A 17,990-nucleotide genomic window follows, 5' to 3' on the forward strand; every position below is an offset into this window, starting at 1 on the left:
CTGCTTTTTGTGCCAGAGCTGTTTTGGTAAGGATTTTGGAGGTTTTCCCCTTCTTTCGCAGACATGGGAGGGAGCCAATTGCAGTACTAGATTACTTCGAATGTTTGTTAAACAGTAGCTTCAGTTATTGGGACTTTTTCTCCATGTTTTGTTGCCCAGTAGCTCATGAAAGAATGCTCTATTCTTTCTCATTCATTGCCCTTTCTAAGGACAACAGCTCTGCCTTAACTGCAAAGCCGAGACCTTTCTGCATGATGTGTGTTTTGTGAAAAACGTATAGAATTTGAAAGAATAATAACTAAACCTATCTATAAAGAGCCGAGTAAGGCATTTTGTTATTCACTATTTGCAATGTCTTTTTTTTTTTTTCCCCAGGTTTCTGTTCCCAAAGCTATGAGATTTAAATTTCCCAATTAAAAGAAGTTAAATTAAAGAAAAAAAAATGCCAAAATACTTGTGGCTTGGGAGGCAAAGAATGAACTTTGCCTTCTCATTTAGCAGCACGAAACAAAGACTGCATCGCTTTGCATCCCTCCCAGAGCCGGGCCTTGCAGAGCACTGAGCAAGCCTTTGTGGCCTTCGGTGGTGTAAGTGACAGAAGGGCTCAGTCTCTGCCGCTGAATGGCCGTGGTGACTGCTCACAAAGCCCAATGCAAGGGGCTGCCCAGCCCAGCGCCCGGCTTTAGCTGGGGCACCGAGCTTGTACCGTAACAGCTGACACAGACAGCACAAACAAGACGGGTTTGTTTTTGGGACAAAAAGCAACATGAATATAATTTGTATTGCATGCTTTAAAAAAAAATAATAATCCTGCTTTTCTGTCAGTGTTCTTAACAAGGGCTTATCCAATGCCTGTTTGTTTCTTGGAATTTTTATTCATTTGGCCAAAAAATCCATCAATGCCTTGCAAAGCAAAGGAACTTGTCCGTTTGTATAAAATTACTTCAGGTCTTGGATAAATGACAACCTTTCTCAGTGTCACAGTACGCGTGTTGCATTTCTGGCTTGTCTTGCTGCAGGTTCCCTGCATGAGCCGTACAGAGCAAACCTCCCTGCCTCTGGGTTGGTGGTGTCCTGGCCAGGCACCTGGTCTTGGTCTCCTGTGCCTAATGAAGCTGTTGAGATGCAGCTCATAAGCCCTTTGGAGAGGCACGAGAGTGCTGTGGATGTGTGCAGGGAGGGCAGGAGGAGCAGGGATGAACTTGGAAAATGACAGAATCACAGAATGGTTTGGGTTGGAAGGGACCTCAAAGCCCATCTCATTCCAACCCCCTGCCATGGGCAGGGACACCTCCCACCAGACCAGGTTGCCCAAAGCCCCATCCAGCCTGGCCTTGAACACCTCCAGGGATGGGGCATCCACAGCTTCTCTGGGCAGCCTGTGCCAGGGCCTCACCGCCCTCACAGTGAAGAATTTCTTCTTGATGTCTAATCTAAACCTACCCTCTTTTAGGTTAAAGCCATTTCTCCTTGCCCTGTCACCACACCCCCTGACAGAGTCCCTCCCCAGCTTTCCTGTAGGCCTCCTCTGGGCACTGGCAGGCCACTGTAAGGCCTTCCTGGAGCCTTTTCTTCTCCAGGCTGAACAACCCCAACTCTCAGCCTGTCTTTGCAGGAGGGGTGCTCCAGCCCTCTGATCATCCCCATGGCCCTCCTCTGGACTTGTTCTAACAGGTCCATGTCCTTCTTGTGCTGGGGGCCCAAATGCTGAACACTGGTTACTGCTGGGATGCCATAAAACACTGTGAGAAGTGAATGAGCAGCACGAGTACGAAGGCCCTGGTGTGTTGCCTCGCTGAAAGAAAACGCACTGCTAGCCTTGCTGTGTGCTGCCAGGTCCAAACGCCGGAATTTGTGTTCGCTTGCAGCATGGTGCTGGTGGTGGATGTTTTTTATGCCTTCCTATTCGCGTGTGACCAAACAAGAAACCGTGTGTGGCTCTGAGGAGCGCAAGGAAGAGGCGGGGAGGCTTTGATAGGGAGCTCGGTAACATCCCTCAAGTGTGCCTGGAGGAATCTGAAAAAAATCGGGGAGCTCCGAGACAGCTTTTCTGCGGTGTCTTTAGCAATTTTAGCAGTGAGCATCTGCTGTGATTAAGGAGGAGGAGCAGCGTAAGTGCCAACCCAGGTGTGAAACAGGTGAGACTTGAAAGCTGGTGCTTGAGGATGATGAAAAACAGAATGGAAAGGCTCCTCGGTGCTTCGTCTGATTAAAGTTCCTGGATGGTGGGGACAGTGTCTTACTGGAAGTTGCTCTTTCTGGTGCACTGTAGGTAATAATTAGTTTTGAGTGTTTTAAGAAAATTAGGCTTAAAGCAGATTAAAGCTGAAACCTGACAAGGACGATGTTAAATGCCACAGAAATGACACAAGCGTTTCAGGGGATGCCTTTATCGGCTTGGCTAATGGAGTCACACTAGCAATCAGAAATGGATGATGGTAGCGTTATCAAAATCCATTTTGCTGTGCCTTGCTTCTTATTGCCTCTTCCCCAACAGGCCAGCACTGTGAGATGAAGTGATAAAAGGTAGCCAGGCTTTATAGCTGAAGTGCATTTTCTTGTGCCAGAGGAGCAGAAAAGCAAATTCTCCGATTAACGAGGCAGATACTCCTATCGTCCCTTCTGGAGCCTATTTTTCAGGACTCTGCAGATCAGTGCCTTCCGTGCATCTGCTCCTAGCTGCCGAGGATGGCTGTGTGCCTGCACATGTCCTGTGGTGGTAAGGGGCTTTTGTACCGTTGGGCTCATTTGCAGTGCTCCTGCAGCAGAAATCCTCCTGGTTGCTTGTCTTGTTAACTGTTCCTACATACAAAAATCATCAAAGACTTCTTCTCCTCCGCCTCTCCTCCTGCAGAGCCCAGACGAACGCCTCCCGAAGGAAGCGGTGTGAAGTCTCGTAGATCACAGAAGATTTTTCTTCTCTCCTTTCCCTAACCTAATCTGATGGCAAATGGAAAATTGTGCACGCTGCTTCATCCTTTATAGGTGGCTTCAAGATCTGCAAGCCTCTGCCTGGGCACAGCTACAGATCAGATCTGCCTTTGTCCCTGATGCAGAGCCACCAGCTCTGTGCTGCTCAAGGAGAAGCACGCTCGCTCTCTGGAATAGCTCACTTCTGCTGTTAACCCTTGGTGGGCTTGTGCAAACATTGGGAGGTCAAGCAAACTTGCACCTTGCTGTCGTTGCAGCCGGCAACGTATAAATCTGGCTCACTGATACCTTCCAGTGTTAATAAAAAAAGACGTGTTTAAAATAATCCTTAATGCCAATAGGCTTAGTGACATTTAAGCATGAGCCGTGCTGTCAGTTCATCGGCAGACAAAAGCGGTACGTCTTAATTTGTCTAATTACGCTGTAACATGCAGACCAGCTGCTTCTGGGAACAAAAGCAGTTGATCGCACCATTTTATTAATTGCATATTAATTGCCACATTCATGTTAACCATATGGGAGATGGAGGAATGGAGTGAAGGCTACTTAGTGGTGGAGAAGAGAAAATGAACTGAGTGGGATCTTCAGAGAACAAACCCCAGAATGACAGGGTGCATGGTGTTAGCGGCTGGGATCCCAGTTTTAGAATAAATTTGTATTTACCCCCCCCTGTTAAATTATTATATTTACATCTGAGTGGAAAGGATTGTGCCTTGAATGACGACTGTGTGCTCAGGAAAGCACTCTCTGCAAGTTGGTGGTGAATTTGTTTGGTAATTTGCCGAAGCCACGCTTGTTAGCACATAGCTGTCTGCCTTTGTCTGCGTCTGTACCGATGGAAGCACCCTCTCTGCTGGGAGCAGTTTGCCATGGGAGCAATGCTAGAGGAGCCAAAAGAAGCACAAAACTTGTTGATTTTTGTACTTGTTGTGATTTTGCTGCAAACTTGTAGGCTCTTTCTCTAGCTGTGTTAAGCCTTGAGCTGAATTGGGCTTCCTATGGCAGTGTTTACTCTCTAGCAGAGATGCAGTAAAATATTGAAACTGTGAAGCTATAGGGTTAGCTTGTGCAAAATACCCACAACAAAAAGCAAACACTGAGCTGGTTGCTGCTGGTTTGCAGTACTGGATTGTGTTTTAGGATGTTGGTGTTGTTCTTCCTGCAAGCGAGGCTTCAGAAAGCTGCCCTCTACTTTTTTACGGTGCTGCCTGAATCCAGCAGCCACTGGCAGAGGATGCTCGGTGGTTCTCTCAGGCAGGAAATGTAGGTTAGGAGTACACGAGTGGTGACTTCTCGCCGTCACCCCCAGACTGCAATTAGCACGGTCTGGTGGATGCCGACGCGGCAGCCAGCGAGGCTGCGGCGCTGTAGGTGGCAGTCTCCGCGTGCAGCAGCAGCCTCTCCTTCGCCTTGCCCTTTTCACCATGGCAACTATTCTTATTTCGGTTGCAAAGTTTGCATAGTACAGTGGAATAGAGAAGGACGATGCGCCCTTGTTGTTGTCACTCCAGCGCTGGCTTGTTTTAGAGTGCTCTTACAATAGCGAATAACATAAAGTGGTCAGCTTCAGTTTCATTCTGCTCTTTGTTGTACAGGATGTTTTTTTTTTTTTTTCCTTTAACCCTACATTTCTCCTTTGCAGATTACTCACAATTTGCCTTTGGTGTAGTTTGCCTATGTTTTCGCTGTGAATTGAGGTTTGTCGTTTGTGGCATCCGCTGCTCTGCGCATTCCCCAGTGGCAAGCTGGGCCTCCGCACCTGCATGTCCTCTTCTTCTGACCCATGCACATGCAAACATGGAGAAGTGATATGGTGTGTGCTAAGGATGCTTCCTAAAACAAATCCAGACAAGCCCCACCAAGGTTGGCTTTTGGTGTATTTGCCCTCTCCTCCTCTTCACATCTCTCGAGGAAGGCTTGCAAAGCCCCATTCTGGTACTTTCAAGCTGATGTGGGGGCATCAGGTTTGGTGGGAGAAAGAACCAAGGGCAGTTTATCTCATAGAAAGGAAGCTATGGGCAGATCAAATATCAGTACATCTCATTATGTGAAGGCACAGGACTGGACCTGAAATATGCTCGAGATGACTGGCTGATTAAATGTGTCTGCTTAGGTATCCCAAAGTGAGTATTTCCACGCGAAATGCTTAGTCCCACCTCATTGCCAACAGATGGCATTTTGCTTGCATTTCCTAAATCTCTCGGAAGAGTTGGAACTGGGAGAGCATGATCATTTTTTAAAAAGGGAGGGGCATCGGTTGGTTTGATTTACACACTGCAAAAAAAAAAACAAAAAAACAGAGTATTCAAACTCTATTGGGAAACACAAAAGGAGGCGCAAAGATTGCACAGTTAAGAAATTAGTAACAAGCAGTTGAAAAGTAGACTGGATCAGACCTATTCAAAGCATATGTGGTACCAAACAAAGGTGATATTCTTAGGCCTACACAGAAACTGGGGCAGAGGGGTTGTGGTGGTGATTTTTTTTTCATCAGAAAAACGCTTTAAGTGGCTCATCACAATTACATCTCAGTCAATGTCGTAATACACCGCAACGGGACCTGGATTGTGGGGATGATGCATGATTGGAAAAACACAGCTTGAAGTGAGGTTTGCCCGCGGTTACAGCAGATACACACACAGCATCTCACTTGTGAGCTGACCGGTTCTGACCTGGAGTCACTGGCAGGGAATAAATAGGAAGCCCCATGATGCCAGTTGGGCAGCCACAGCCGAGCGGCACTTAATCAGCCTCCGCATGTCTCCTGTGCACGCGCAGGCATGCGGAGAGCTGAGCGTTACTCATTTAAAGGCAGAATTCTCCAGAGCTCTTAGGCTGCAGCTCCTCTTTTATTTGGAAACTGGTTTTCAATATACCAGCAACCTAGGTTGCTCGCTAGATCCTGATCCCTTCAGAGGAATAAGAGCAGGTGTCGCTGGAGACTGAATTGCGGAGAAGGGTGAAAAATTGGTAGGTACTGTGGTGGCCACACGCTGCTCATCCTGAGAGTCTTGTTCCCCTGTTCATCTGATTTCTGGTCTGAGCCACGATGACTGCAGTATAACTTGTCTTCCTCCTTGGCTTTAGTGCTCTCATTTGTTTGTCAGCTGTCCTTGGATGTTTCAACAAGGGCTTTCAGAACAGGGAAGTTCAACACAAAGGGCTGTGGAGGCCCTTCCCTGCTTGTAAATTAAAAAATGTCATGCTCCTCCCTGAGTACGCTTGCCATTGCCCAAAAGCATGGACAGAGTTTTATAAAAGCATTTTTCTGCACCTGTGTGATCTGCTCCTCATTAAACTTGCAGCTGGGTAGCGTCTCCAAAGAAGGTTGACCACCCCTCCCAGCTGAACAATCCCTCGTGGCTTTTTTCAGCAGCAGCTTTCAGCCGGCCCGGCCGGCCTTTTGTTTGTCCAGCGCCTGCCGGGAACGTGGTGGCACGGCCAGAGCAGGGGCAGCGCGCTGCTCTTCGGCAGATGGTGGCAGCGATGTCAGGGTAAATAATTCATGGCGTCAGGGAAAAAAGCACCCCTTTATGTCCAGCAGCTGAAGGTGAGTGCAAGTGTTTTCCCGTTTGTGGTGCAGCCTTGTCCTCTTAGGGTTTTCCTAATCAGAAGAGGAGCGGGATGCTGGTTGCCCTGACATAACAAGAAGTATTTCCAGGGCTTATATGAACACAGTGTCTGAATGTCTTCATTCCTGGAGTAGGGTGTGTGCTTTTTACAGAATATTATACACCGTGGGCTGCCTCAGAGATGTTTAACAGCTGTAGCTGGAACTATTTTACACAAACCAGCTGTGGTTTAAAAACAGAAATGTAAATTGAGTTTTGGTGTGCGTTCGTTTAGCTGATTTCTGGCATGGTGGCAAAGTAGAGATCGTGCTAGGCAGCGCTTCTGTCTGTCTAAATCAAACTGGGACTGAAGTTTGTTTAGTGCTGTACTGCAGCGTCCTTAAAAGATGTGAAAGACTAGAACTGGTTTTATCATTATCCAGAGGGATGGGAGTGAGGAAGAGGCTCCTCATGCATAATACATTCTGCAGAATAATTTTGGGAAAATACAGCTGTGGTTTTATTGATTCATTTTCCCAAGGGTGTAAACTTTATTCACATTGACTGTGTTATTGATCTCCCCCCTCCTCCTTTACATTCACATCAAATATTCCCCTCCAGGGGTCAGACCTGCCCTGAAGCCTGTGGGAAGCATCTCTCAAAGGTTTCTCACCTGGCTCTTTCTTCCAAGCTATGTTTAAAGCCATGCTTCCCTTCTTTCCTCCATAATCTGTGATGCAAAATGCTGTGCAGGTCCAATTCTGTAATTGTCAAAGCTGTAAGTAATTAACTGTCATACCTGGACAAATTTGTAACCCAAAGTTGAATTGGGATCATTGTGTATAGTTATAAAATGCAGCCACTGGTAAGCATGGATGATTTATCAACTATCTTGAAATGCCAGGGATTTATTATAGTTGTTTGCTTAGTAGTAGTAAACTACTGGTATTTCTGCCTTCTCACTGTCCTCTTAGTGACAGATGTTGGTATGTTTTAAGAATGGCAGAGCTGGGCAAGACAGTTGATTGTCGCAAGGTTATTGCCTAGGCTGGAAAACCCATGGTATTTCTGGCCACAATTTTGTTTTAGACTTCATGTATTTTTCAATGTATTTGTTTGCAGTGTCTCTGATCAAATCTTGGAAGTTGTAGGGTTGTGGTGTGTCTCATACTGGCAAGATGACACATTTAGAAGATCTTTCAAAAATAACTTGGTAGCTTTAGTGTAAGCAGTGTTGGTCTGAAATTTGGTAGTGATGATGCTGTCTCTGGACTTCCTCTAAGGTTTTCAGACACAAAGTATTGGCAGAAGCATTTCTACAGCTACCATTAGTGGCCTTGAGTTTTGTACTTACACTCCTCCCCTCCGATGCCTTCTGTGTAATTCATGTTTTGTGCTAAGAAGGGAAACTGGAGATAGCAAAAAAAGACATTTTAGCAATTAAAATGGAATTTTTCATTTTTGAGTAGCGTATGTTACACCCCTTGATGTTAAAGCTTTACTGTTTGTTCAGTTTTTCTGATGTTCTCCAGTCAAAGCAGGGAATAACCAGTTTCTCTAAAACAAGAAAAACTGTAGGGATCTACAGTAAGGATTCTGGAGGAAAAAAAAATAATAGGGCGCTTCTTTCCCTTTCTGGCAGGAAATGAAGGCAGAAACAGCAGAATTAAATCAGGAGATGAGAGAATTTCCATTTTTCATCTTTCTGTGGATTGCCTTTTGATCAAGTAGATGGTGATGCCTGTATTTGCTTAATGCCCCCTCCTTTTTATTTACTGATAATTAAAAATCTTTATAGTTGGTGTGCTCACAGGCCCTTCTTGAAGATGTTTGGTGGTAAGACACCTTCTTCACAGTGGCATCATGTAAACCAGTAGATGCATTTGCCTGGTGATCAAATGAAGTGCAGCTGTACGGCTGTTAATATTGACTGAACACAGCACGGAGTGAGGTTTGCTTGACTGGGTATGATTAATAACAAAGATGTTTGCATCTGTGACTCTTTTAATCAAACAGGTGGCAATAAAAATTTAAGTTATCCACATTATAAATTTCAAAAGTTCAACCAATTAGCAGTATGAATTTAGGAGGCTGTCCTTTCATTATCAAGGCTTTATTGAGAGTGTCTGATTACAAGATGCAGACTACAAAAAGGTCATTTTGAAATTTGTTTTCAAAATCTATTGGTATTTGATTGTGTCTGACATCAACATGTACATGAGCAGCTGAAGACATTGTCTGGAGATGCTGTGGTATAGGTGCTGGCTCAGCTGTGTGCTTAGCAGCTTGAAACAGATCACCGAGTCCTGCAACAACACAATGATTAGGTGACTGTCGCGTGGGCTTGATGCCTGCCTTTGGTTGGAGAATATAGTCTTTCAAGGTAGTTTGTGCCACTATTTAATTGGAACATGCCCAGCTGTTCAGATTTTGTCAATTCTTAGGGCTTTAGGGAAAATGCCAAACGTCGTAACTGCTGAAATCCATTTATTGTTTGTGAACCTTAGCTTTTACTCACTTTGGGGAAGTAAACTGAAAGTTCCTAACTAAGAAACAAAACTTGCTTTCAACCTGCTATGCCAGACAGTGAGCATTGTTTGATTTTTGCATTAACAGGTACAGAACTGTCAGAAAGCTGGTAGTTTTCAAGGATTTTATTTTTTTTAATTTACAGATTGCAAAGTTCTCAGAAAACTACAGGACATACCAGCCTAATTTTGAGAGAAAGTGTCTTGGAACTTTAGAAAAGAAAAAAAAAAGAGAGAGAGAAAAAAAAGAATTTGCTAGCTCTTCGTGCTAACTCCTTGTACCAGGATAATCCATATATAACTAAAAGCCTCCCAAAGAGCAGTGTTGGGAGGGGAGGCTGAGATATGCTGCAAGAATTCTTTCTATGACCTTTAAATAAGTGAAATGAGCGGGCTTTAGGACACCCCTAAAGAGAATGCAGACTGAGATTAATTTAAGATGTCTGTTGGATATTAGTGGGGATCCACAAGTGCACAGCTGCCAAAGACGGAATTACAGACCTGACAAGGAGACAGTGTGGGACAGAAGTCCAGCAGGGGTAGGTTTGCAGTCTGGTTTTGTTGGTTTCACTCTGAGTCCCACAGAATGAATAAATGTGAAAAGTTAAGCAAACTTGCTCACGTTGTGTTGGTTTTTTTTCCCCCCATCCCTAAGACAGAAGAGGACTATCTTTGCCATGGTGCATTTTTAGGGCAAATAAAAGTAAGATGATGCAAAGATTTGCTGCAGCCACTTTTGATCAGTTCTTCAGGATAAGCCATAGCACAGTGGATTTGGAATTTAAAATCCCAATGTTTCCTGGTGGAATGTTAAAAGGGTCTTCCTATGGGGAGAGCTAGAGCTAAGGATTCGTCTGGAAGCTGAGTTTACCTTAGTCCAGGAATGGCCACAGGCTTGTGTCCTGCAATTTAAAACAAAGACATTCAACACAACTGCACATCCACTAAACGTTATCTGCTCTGTCTGCAGACACAGTGTGTCAGGAGATGCTCTACCTGAGCAGAGCTGCTGCTTTGTCTGCATGCAGCTGGAAATTCTCCCTATTCTCTCTGGTGATGCGTTTGCATGATAGAGGATCTGTGGCAAGATGTTTTGAATTGCAAAAGGAATGAATTAGCTTTATTGTGCTGTGACCTAAATAGGATCATCAGATCAATCCGCCTGCTGCCTTTCTGTCCTCTCTGGCTTAGGTTGTGCTGCTGCTGCTTTTCCCTCTCATCTTCCCCTCTCTTCCCCCGCCAGGCAGCCCCCTGGCCAGAGCCCGGAGCTGTAATCCCTCGTGGGATGAATAAATGAAGGGACTCTCTTTAAGGCAATACCTGCCCGGTAATTGCCTGCGTGGAGACAGGCTTGGTGCTTCCCCATGAGTTCACTGGGCCGGGGGTCCCTCTTTTCTTTTGTGGTGGCTTTGGGATAAAATACTTCTCGTCCTTTGTTCCCTCTCCCCCATGCATTCTCCTCTTCATCTTGATCGCAGGTCTAATGAATTGCGATTGCCTGGTAGCTGGGGAAGTATCGTGCTTCACCCAGGCCGAGGGTGCCTTGAAAGAGGCCTTTGTGAGTGGCCTCGCTTGGAGAGCGGAGGGCAGCTGAGTGCCTCGCCGCTTGGGACGGGTGGCCTTTGTGGGGGGAGCACTTTTGTTCTTCTGAAAAATGCCAGGAGATGGCCAGACGAGATCGGCTCTGAAAGGAGGAAAAAAAAGCCCTTGCAATCATAAATTATTAATTCCTGTCGTCTGCAGGGCTGGGTTTGAATCCATTTAAACACCAGCAAGTGCTTGGAGGCATGGGTGAAGGTGGCCAGAGCAGCAATAAAGCCTGAACACAGCTACATTCGGTGTTTCTTATTGCAGGTGCTTCGTGTTAGTTTTCCTAATGACAGAAGTCCCCAGTAGAAGTACAGGTACATTTTTTCAGGCAGCATGGCCTTAAAAATACAACGGCCTTGCCAAAGGCTTCTTCCTCTGTAGCCTCACATGAGCTGATTTTGATTTGAAATTTTATTTCAAGCGAGTGACTGAGATCGGTAAAAAGCAAACGCATTGATTCATGGTGCTGATTCCATCTGCTTTCCAGCGTTTTAACTTTCCCTTTTGGTTATTGCATCGAGGCTCTCTGGAAGAGCTCTTGACGTGCAGTTCCTGGTTCAGTTACACATTTTCTCTTTTTTTCCTCTCTTAAAACAGTAACAATGCTGTTATGCAGCTGTTTAATGGAGGATTTTTCCATTGTCTAAATAAAATCTCTAGGGCTTACCGCTTAAAGTTTCGTTTTCAAGGCAGATACATCTGCTAGTGGTTTAATGCCATGAAGTTGGTATGTGTGTTGGGCACATCCCTCCTGCATGAAAATCAGTGGAAAAACTTCTTTATTCATTTTATTCTTTTATTCACTTAATTTACTCATTTTCTTTATTGCTCGTGGCAGTATCTGTGTGAGGTGGCAAATCAGCGTCATCCCCGTTTCCGAGGATGTGGGAGCTGAGGCAGCGGGTTAATATTAACTCCTCCAAGGTGAACTCGCAAGTGTGCCACGGAGCAGGGCCACCCCAGCCTGCTGCCAGCCAGGCTCATAAGGTGATAGTTTTTAGTGTGTTGGTGGTGTTGTTTTGGGGGATGTGGGCGTTGACCGCTGGACTGGCAAAGTTGGAGGGTAAAAGGCCTTTGTCTGTTTGGGTAGTGAGTACAACATGAGTTTTCTCAAACTGTCCCATCTTTTTCTTCTCTTCCCAATGTGGAAAAAGACCACCTATAGAGAAGCACACTTCCTTCATGCTTTCAGCCCTAGGGGAGCTACCACCAGAGCCAGTTGTGCTGACAGTTTTTGTGCCTTGCAAAGTGTTGTATGAAAAACAGGTTGAGACAACATGCTGAATTTCATGGAAACCACTGGGTTTGTCTCCAGTGAAGATGAGTTTGGGGTTAATGCTGACCCACTGCAGACTCTGAGCAATGCAGACACATGCTCCTTGAGGCATCCCCAATGGCACTGATTTTTGATGCTTGGCCACCTTATCAGCATGACCACAGGGAAGGCAAAGGGAGGCTGAAAGGCAGCCATATTTTATGGATTGTTTGTTACTGGTTTTGAATAGCTGTGCCTCCATGCTTGAGGACAGCCATCAAGTGCTTGTTTTCAGGAAGGAGAAATGCTTCGGGCTGGGGGAGGATCCAGTAACAAAGAGCAACCCTGGACTTGGGACACTTCAGCAGCCCACGGTGAAAAAAGGAGGAGATTGAAAAAGGGAGGAGTTTCCCAAGCTGTCCTAAGTACCCAGGAAGACGGCAGAACACCAGGGATGAGACCTGATCCTGAAAAGGGGATGGCATCTGCTGCCTGCAGGTTCTGAACCACCGTGAGATGCCCGAGAGGCCTCAGGATCAATCTGTGTCTATGGCCAAGCTTGAAAGCGTCACCTTCTCCTGTGCAAATACACAGTAGTTTCTCCTCCCACTTGCAAAAGCACTTCCTACACGCTAAAAAAGATCAACACCACACTAAAAAACGAGTTCCTGGCTCAGAGTTTTATGTTAGAAGATGCCATTTAAACTGTCACCTGAAAGTTAGCTTATAATTTCTGCTGCAATGTCCAAAGCAGGTTCCTCCTGAATGGCAGTACCTGCTTTCTTTAGGATGAGGCCTACAAGTCCGAAGGTGACAATTTAAAGTCTTCGCTGTGTGAAACAGGGTGATATATCAATGAGCAGTCACCTTGTTGCCAGAGTCTTGACGTTGGGGTCATTTTTTGTGTAAGGTGCATGATGGGGATCAGTGCAGAAGCAGAGGTGCCTTCCCCACCACGCTGCCATGGCGTGGGGGTCTTCTGTCCCTTTGGCACAGGTGAGCCCATCAGGAGGGCTCTCAGCAGCTGCAGGGAAGTCCTGGCACTCTTGGTGTCCAACCCATGATGTGATTGCCAGTTCTGAGGAGCTGGAAAATACTGATCAAACACCAGTAGCAGTGCATTCAGACACTGATGGGGGCACTTTGATTGTGCCCTTTGTGTGGCACTGCGTCTCGGCGGCGTGGTGAAGTTTGGAGCGAAGTTCCTTTGGAGCATCTGCTTTTTACAGTGCAGAGGCCAGGTCCTGCTGCAGCTTTGGGGTCAGGCTGAGACCCCTGCTGCTGGCATTTTTCTCTTTCCTGAGGAAAAAATCCTTCGCATTGTTAACCTGAGGCAGTTTCCTAAGCTTGCTTTGTGAGGCAGGGCTTGCTTCTTGAGTCTTAACAGTGTGAAGGGCATGCCCTGCTGAGCACATTGACTCGCTGCTTAGCATTTTCCCTTTAACTGCTGCAAAACCGCAGTTCCTTCCTAGGAAGGACGGCTGTGGACCTTGATACTTATTTATTTTTTAGGGCGTGGGGATAGAACGTGCACAGCAAAAAGTTGGGCTGTTTCACCTCCGTGCACGAGCTTCATTTGACAAATAACAGGTCTTCCATTAGGCAGAAATAACTTGATTTTGTTTTCCATGTATCTGGTCCGGGCTGACGCTAATAAGAATAAATTGGGAGCGCTGCTGAATGAAATCCAATATGTGAAATGACCGGGCTGCTGCAGTCCCTGCGATTGCCTGGGGCCGGGGGGGGGAGCAGCGTGTCTGGAGGGGGAGACTCTGTAGGGCCGAGGGAGCGGCTGCCCTTCCCCTCCTCTCCTTTCCCCTCCCTTTTTCTCCCTTCCCTTCCCCTCCCCGCCCCACTGGGGCTGTGGCGAGCAGAGAGCTGGGCTTGGCCCTTGCTGGAGGTGGCAGGGTCAGGCAGACACAGTGTGCCGTCAGGCAGGGAGCCGTGGGCCTGGGGCAGCGTGGATGGCAATTAGGGGTTAATTGGTTGCTTTTTATTTTTATCTTTTCCTCCCCACGTTTTGTGTGTTGAGGCTGGAGGTCTTCAGCCCGCTGGATTGCATCCGAGGGGGAGAAATTCGGGCGAAGGGCTTGTCAGTGGGTTTGTGCACCAGCGGGGAGGTGTAAAGCTGTGGCTGAAGGGGAGTAAAAGGGAGAAGGCTGGAGGAGAGAAACTTGGAGCACGGGGGCTGAGCAGGACCAGGCTGAGAAGTGGTCACCTTTCGGCACCTCCGACTTTTTCTGGGATTTAAACTCCAGTATCGCCGCCGAACGCCTTGAAAATGGTGGTTTTCATCAACAAAAAGCTTACATCTCTCGTGAAACTTTTCAAGAAGAGAAAGAGTAAGTAGCCGTGCGTGCTTGCTGCCCTTCGGGGAAGGAGCCCGGCAGGGGAGCACAGCTCAGGCTTTCGCGCTGCCCTGCGGCCGCTGCTGCCGCTCCGTTGAGGATGTGAGGAAATGGCCTGGGACGGCTGCCATGGGCTGCTGTGCCACTGCCACCTCCTCTGCCCGTCTGCGGGTGCGGTGGCATCCACCTGCCAGCTCCGGGTTGTAATTGGGATTGGTTTGCCTCTGGTTAGCGAGAGCAGGCACAGACCGGCTGTGGCCGTCCCTTACTGCAGCGAGGGGACGGGGTGTGGGACCAAGGCGTCCTGAAGGTGAGGAGAGCGATTGGCAGTCATCAGAAAGCTTCTCTGAGGTCCCTGAAAACAAGTGAGGAAATTTATCTGAGAACCTCCCCCCACCCCCAAGTCCCTTTAACACAGGCATTGAGCACTATGTCGTAGGTATGCCTTAAGCCTCACAACTTTATGTTCTTTGATGTGAGTACAGATTATTTTCTCTGAACCGATCCCAGCGGATGGGCTGTGGTGTTAGGGGAAGAGCCCTTTTCCAGGTGGCTGTTGCCTTGGCGTTGCTTCCTGACGCACCTCCTCTGCTACCCCAGAGGCACGGCACAAACTTCGGCAAGGATGCTGCGGGCAGCGAGCCGCGCACATCCACCTGCAGTGTGGAAACAAGGGAAGATGCAGAGCTGGTAGCAAGGGCAGTGCAGTGGAGCCGACCCAGCAAAACAGGTGCCTGGGAGGTGGCACAGCTGTAGTGGCTTTTTCTTCTCTCTTTTTTTTTTTTTTTTTCCTGCTTTGGAGAGCTGAGCAAGGATACGCAGCTTGCTGGCCGCAAGCCAAACGCTGCCTGGGGGATCATAAAATATGACCCCCAACTGCCCTTTTCCTGTTTATTGCGGGGCGGAGGGACGTGGCCATTCAACTGTAAAAGTTTTTATTGATGATAAACTCTAAAAGAAAGGTAATGGCTGTCTCTCGGGAAGCATAAATGATAAACAAATCTTAGACTTATGTGCTTTGGCTGATTCATTACTGACTGTCTGCAGGGAACTTTGAACTTGAGCAGCGTCAGCACGTTACTTTCATGTGCATACTGGCAGGGAAGATGTGGCCAATGCAACCCCTCTTTAGTGCTCTCCTGCTCCAAGGAGTATTTCCCCATTGAGTTACTGCTGTCCAAACCTGCTTTCCACTTGTGGAAATGTGAAGTAGCTGATTTGTTGGCTTTAGCTGAATTTTGGTTCCTGGTTTGTATGTGTGTGAGGTCAGAGAAGGTTATTTCACAGTACAAATGAACCTGTCGTAATCTCTCACAATGACTGTCACATTCTCAGGGTCACCCTTGAGCAAGGGGAAGCTCCTGGCAGGGTCAGGGGACAGGAAAACTGATTTAATCTGCTGAGACTGGGAGCTAGAGGGAGCAAACATTTCCAAGTTCACAATAAATTCATCAGCAAATATAAACACAGGAGGATAGAAAGGTATTTCCTACACATCGCAGGAGAATGCATTTAGATTAGAAATGGGAGGAGGGCTTTTAAACTATCATGGAAGCGAGGTTCTAGACAGCATTTGGACTGTAAACTATAGTGGACCTAAGCTTATGGTGAAAAGCAATCTGTTTGTAGTAAAAAACAATCCTATGATTCTATGAAAACAATCGTTTTGGTTTCAAGAGGATGCATGGCAAACTGACGTATGGGGTTACATGCTGCAGCTACCTACAGTAGCATTTAGTTTCTTTCTTTTTGTCTCTTTCTGCAGCTGTTTCCAACTTAGATGAAGAGAGCAGATGGACTGTCCATTACACTGCTCCGTGGCACCAGCAGGAAAATGTGTTCCTGCCTTCCTCAAGACCACCTTGTGTGGAGGACCTGCACCGACAAGCCAAGCTGAACCTCAAGTCAGTACTGAGAGGTAAGATGCTGCTACTACAGGCGCTAACATATCCTAAAGCTATGGTGGTTTTTGCAACAGTCTTTGCAGTCCAAGTTGTAGGAGTCAGAAGAAACTTGTTTGGTTTGGCTACAGCACATGTGGAACACTGAGTGGGGTTTACCACTAGAGATAAAGGGAAAATACTTCTGCTATTGAGAAACAAGGAAGTCTGTTACCTGGCAGAGCACTCTAGAGTGGAAAAATAGAAAACCTGGTGGGTTTTGGCCGTTCCCATTTAGTCTTTGGAGCGCTTCAAAAACAGTGCCTTCCATTTCAGTAAGTCCTGAATTATTCCATTTATGTGTTAGTTTAAGAACCAAATCAGAGGTATGTCATTCAGCGACCCTTTTTGTTGCTGTACAGTATCATTTCTGGGAATGTGCATCTTTGTGAAACGTTGGAAAAGGTGTTGAGGGAAAAGAAATGGCGAACAGAGGACTCACAAGGACTTTTTCAGTAGTATAACAGCTTTCTTGCAGAAGGGTGCAGAGTTATTCTGAGGACCAGTTTCTGCCGTTAGTATTCATGCCATACTCACCAGTGTGGCATGCATTGAGTTGTGTTAGTGCAGTGGGCAGGCAGCAAGCAGAGAGGACTGTGAAACAGCTCTTTCTGGGCCAAAAGAGCTTGAAATTACAGCGTATTGTCCATGTTCTGGAAATCATTAACGGGGTTTTCTTTACATTGGCTATTTTGCAAAGGGCCAGCTTATTTTGAGTCCCTGTTTGTTTCATCAGGAACCACAGGCACTCGATACCTCACAGAGTTAACTTGATTTAAAAGAGTGGTATATTTTTGTTAGTTTAATACTATATTTCTGCTTTTTAAACATGCAGAAAACTTCATTTTATATGTCTTGAGTGGAGAAGTGTTTGGCTGTCATGTTTTATTTCTCTTGCTGTTTCTCCAGTTAATTGATTTTCACTATCTCTTACTAGGTGCCTTTCGTTATCATTTAATAGGGTAGTCTTGACAGCCAGGTTTATTAGCTCACACATGGCTCAGATGATAGCCTGTGTGTTCCTCTGTACTTATATTGGATTAATACATTTGTGCAGTGCTTTAGCCTTGAAATGTTTACTGTTCCCTCACAGGCACACTTACCAGTTCTTTCAAATATATATGTGTATATATATATTATATATATATATATATATATATATATATATATACCTCCTTTAGATTAAAATAATACTGTTTATGGTTAGCTTTTTGTAAGCCCTAACTTACAACTTAACTGTTCTTCTATTTTTCTATTCTCTGCGTGGTTCCATTATAAAAGAAAAATCCACAGGCTAAAATGCTCTTCTGATTTTCTTGTGTTTTATAGGAAATGTAACCTCTGCATCTTCTATTTCAATAAGTTTAATATATTTGTATGAAACTGATTATCATATGCTGCTTCCCCCAGCTTACACACCTAAAGTTATTTCTATCTGCTGGGACTTTTCTCTAGAGCTGCTTCTCTTTATAAAAACAAAACAAAACAAAACAAAACAAAAAAACAACACATAAACCTATCTCTTTATAAAAAAAAAAAACAAACCACAACTATTCAGTACTACTACACTTTACCAATTAGATATTTGTGGTAAATAAAACTTGCATATACGCATGATGTGGGGCTCCTTGTTAATGAAATTCCATGCTTTCAGGGAAGTAATTGAGAGAGAGAGACAAAGCTACTCTGCTGCCTTCAGCAGACCTCCAGCTGCTGACATAGTCAACAAAACTCCACTCTTATTTATTTAATTACTTTTTACCTCAAGCTCTTTCCCTGGCCATGTTTCTTCCTCGCAAGCAGTTCCTCACTGTGGCCTGTAGCTGTCCTCGGTAGCTACAGCATGA

The 17,990-nt window shown here is 45.8% G+C and overlaps 1 protein-coding gene across 7 annotated transcripts in view; it reads left to right on the top strand.

Moving 5' to 3' along the window:
- Positions 1–17,990, top strand: part of NHSL1 (NHS like 1) — a 165,064-nt gene that overhangs the window by 100,846 nt on the left and 46,228 nt on the right. For 6 of the 7 annotated variants that reach the window (XM_082756790.1, XM_082756791.1, XM_082756792.1 and 3 more), the window contains exon 2: positions 15,969–16,121. In XM_082756790.1, coding sequence (XP_082612916.1) covers positions 15,969–16,121 — 153 coding nt within the window. Of the gene's footprint in view, positions 1–14,064; positions 14,198–15,968; positions 16,122–17,990 lie in introns of those variants that run through there. The other variant, XM_082756796.1, reaches the window with a different exon arrangement.

This window comes from Aythya marila (genome assembly GCF_965140915.1).
Source record: "Aythya marila genome assembly, chromosome: 3".
Lineage (NCBI taxonomy): Eukaryota > Metazoa > Chordata > Aves > Anseriformes > Anatidae > Aythya > Aythya marila.